Source organism: Aplysia californica, unplaced genomic scaffold, assembly GCF_000002075.1.
Source record: "Aplysia californica isolate F4 #8 unplaced genomic scaffold, AplCal3.0 scaffold01191, whole genome shotgun sequence".
Taxonomy (NCBI): Eukaryota; Metazoa; Mollusca; class Gastropoda; order Aplysiida; family Aplysiidae; genus Aplysia; species Aplysia californica.
Window position 1 is genome coordinate 56,033 of NW_004798461.1, and position 3,255 is coordinate 59,287.

The 3,255-nt window shown below is 41.4% G+C and overlaps 1 protein-coding gene across 1 annotated transcript in view; it reads right to left on the reverse strand.

The window, feature by feature from the left end:
* The window catches only part of LOC101860866, a 5,018-nt gene extending 3,886 nt beyond the window's left edge, over positions 1-1,132 (reverse strand). The window contains exons 1-2 of the mRNA XM_035973389.1: positions 695-1,132; positions 449-572 (exon numbers count right to left, since the gene is read on the reverse strand). Of these exons, the coding sequence (XP_035829282.1) occupies positions 449-524 (76 nt within the window). The 5' untranslated portion in view covers positions 525-572; positions 695-1,132. The remainder of the gene's footprint in view (positions 1-448; positions 573-694) is intronic.
* Between the last annotated feature and the right edge of the window lie 2,123 nt (positions 1,133-3,255).

Here is a 3,255-nt window from a genome sequence, read left to right on the forward strand (position 1 = left end):
GGGGGGAGTGTGGGGGGTTTGTTGGGAAGTGAAAAATGAGGGAGATGGGGAGTGGAGGAGTGAGAGGAGTGTGGGTGAGAGTGAGGGAGAGTGGGGGAGATGAGGATGATGAAGTGAGGGGAGTGAGGGAGTAAGGGGAATGAGGGATTGGAATGGCTGACCGGGGGGAGCAGTGGGGGATGGGGGTTACAGTTCCAAAGGGAAAGTTATATATCTTTCCCCAGTACTGTGGAGATGAGGAGAAAATCTGCTGTCGTTGACTTATCGATGAACCTATGCACATATCCAGCAGTAGTTTGATAGATAGATAGATAGATAGATAGACAGATAGATAGATAGATAGATAGATAGATAGATAGATAGATAGATAGATATATAGATAGATAGATAGATAGATAAATAAATAGATAACGGAGTGCCCACTGTCAGACATGACTAGGTGACTGACCTGCGTTGAGCATGGGGTCGGCGTCCCCACTGATTGTTGAGGAGTTGAACCTCCACACACCCATGAAGGCTTCCATTTTGACGGTGGTAGGTAGATGAGTTGGTGGTGGGTGAGGTAAGGAAGGCTGAGGAAGATACAAACGTCATCACCATCGTTACCATTGTCATATTATTTATCAGATGAATGTTTGTGTGCCATGTGATGATGGCCAATGGCCTTAAACACTGAATAAACTTACTTACTTACTTTGTCATTGTGGTCGTCTTCATCATCCAAACCAGTATCATCATTATCCAGTTCGATTTCCGAAAGGGGATAAAATTATCGAGTATCTAAGTCTTTCTGCTGGGATGTTGTATTCCTCTCAACCCGCTTTCAAAATGAACTAAATTGTGTAAATGAGGGCGTGAAAAAAATTTCTTAATTGACAAAAAACCCCACGACAACAAACCAATTGCCACCCAAATGGGCAGTTGGCGGGTGCTCCGGTGTTGTTTGTTTTTCCATCTGACCTATAAAACATACGTCTTCAGTATCTCTCCTTCTTTTCTGCTTATGTATTTAAACCTCTTTGTCGTTTTTTAAGCTCCTGCAAAGTTTTGTTTTAACTTTTAGAAAATACAACATCCCAACAGAACACAACAAGGATACTCAATAAATATGTCTTCTCACTAGGGAGTTGAACTAAGGTCTCCTACGTGCAGCAGCGAAGTGCCTGACTTTTACACCACAGCAGACGTCAGCAAACAAACGACAGTGGGCCAGAAAAAGCTATAAATAAACAAGGTGCTAGTACCAACATGGCCGTCCCTGAAATGTGGTGTTAGAATTTCTATATTTAGTCTTTGGACACTTATCGGGGAGACGAGGCACTGTGAGAAGCTCCTTGAATTATCTGTTTAAACACTCGAGAGTGACGGAAGAATTGCTCGAGTTGAATTGGTCTTAATGAACATCTGAACTCCTTGTTGCTGGTAAATATAAGTAGATAAAGACAATTTTATTTAAATCACCAATGTCTCCGTTGTTCCATTTCAGTGTTAGAACATTGAGGTATGACCAGTTCTCGTTTTCTAGATATCCGTTTACTGTATTTGAGAGCTTGTCTCTGATTTGCGAGAGCTTTGTCGATGCCAGAGTTGGGTGTTTCGGAGTTTCCTAAGGTGAGTGATTTCTGTAGGGACTTATTAAATTTCTTAAACTGCCTAGCTCAAGGCACGTTTGGTTAGTTTTTTGGGGGGTTTTATCCTAAAACCTGTCTATAAAATGTCAACAACCTAATAAACCATTTTCTTTCCTTTAATTCTTTCTTTTTTAATTAAAGCAATATTTTATTTGTTTAGTTTTTATATTTTGTTTTTTGGGGGGTTTGTTTTCACTTTCTCTGTCTGTCTGTCTGTCTGTCTGTCTGTCTGTCTGTCTGTCTGTCTGTCTGTCTCTCTCTCTCTCTCTCTCTCTCTCTCTCTCTCTCTCTCTCGCTCTCTCTCTATTTTTTTTAAGGGTGGGATTGGTTTTTTCATGTTTGCATATCTTTCTTTCATTTTATGACAGCAACCAGAACAAAACCTCGTGTGGACTGCTCAACCCTTGTTCAGACTATATCGGAAATGGACGCTTTCATGGGGAAGTGGAAACTAGACGTGTCCTCCCTAGAGGGTGTGGATGAATACGCCGAAGCGTGTAAGTTCAAACCTCACCTGAAGTCAAGTGTCACACAGATAAAACGTTGGATTTTTTGTACGACGCAACAAATTTTAATACAGTCTAACGCGCACATAGCCAAACATGCACAAGGCGACTAGATCTTTTAACTACAAATTTCTGTCTACTTTACTTCTACTTTTTCATCCTCTGTTGCCGTTAAGCATCGAGGAGAGATGATGTTTTCTATAGTAGGCCGGCTCCGCAGCTCTTTCAGTTGTGATGTTATATTTTCTTAGGGTTTCCTTGACACCCTCGATCCACCTTTTGCGTGGCCTTCCTCTTCCTTTATAGCCTGAGTGCTTGGTCTTGTAGGCTCTCAAGGCTGGCTGGTCAGATGACATACGTAACAGGTGGCCAAACCATTTGTTCCTCTGTCTTTCTATGTAACGCAGGCAGGATTCAGTGCCAATAGCTGCTCTTACTTCTTCATTTCTCTGCCTGTCTCGTCTTGTGATGTTAAGGTTTTGCGGAGACATTTCTTTTCGCATGCGGTGATTTTGCTTTCTTGGGTTTTGATTAAAGTCCAGGTCTGGCACTGATAACATAATGTGGGTATGAATATTGAGGCGATAAGCCGTTTCTTTGTGTCCATGGAGACGTTTGGATGAGATAGGAGGGGTGCGAGATGGTAGGTGACAGCGTTGGCTTTTTAAATTCGCATTTCTCTTTCTCTGTCTATGGACCCGTTTTCAGAAAAAGTACTGCCGATGTATTTAAACTCCTTCACCGGATTCAGTTGTTTATGGTTGACATGGATGTTCAGGGGACTATAGTTCCGGCTCACTTTCATAACTTCTGTTATTGATGTGCTTATGTTCATGTTGAATTTCTCACAGCTGTTTTGAAGTTCGGTAGTGCGATTTTGTCTAACACATGTATATTCTATGACTTTAAAACACGTTCATTTCAAAATTCGCACATAACGAAATGATATCCGTGACACTCCGATTTCGCTATGAGCATGTAGTCTGTATGTAACAACTCTGCCGACTGTATGACAAGTAGATGCTAAACATTTTGCCTGTAAATATTTTCGGTGACCCTTCTCCATAAAGGCAAACTCCCAAGATCAAAATGCTGAAAGAAGCTCACGTATATAATAT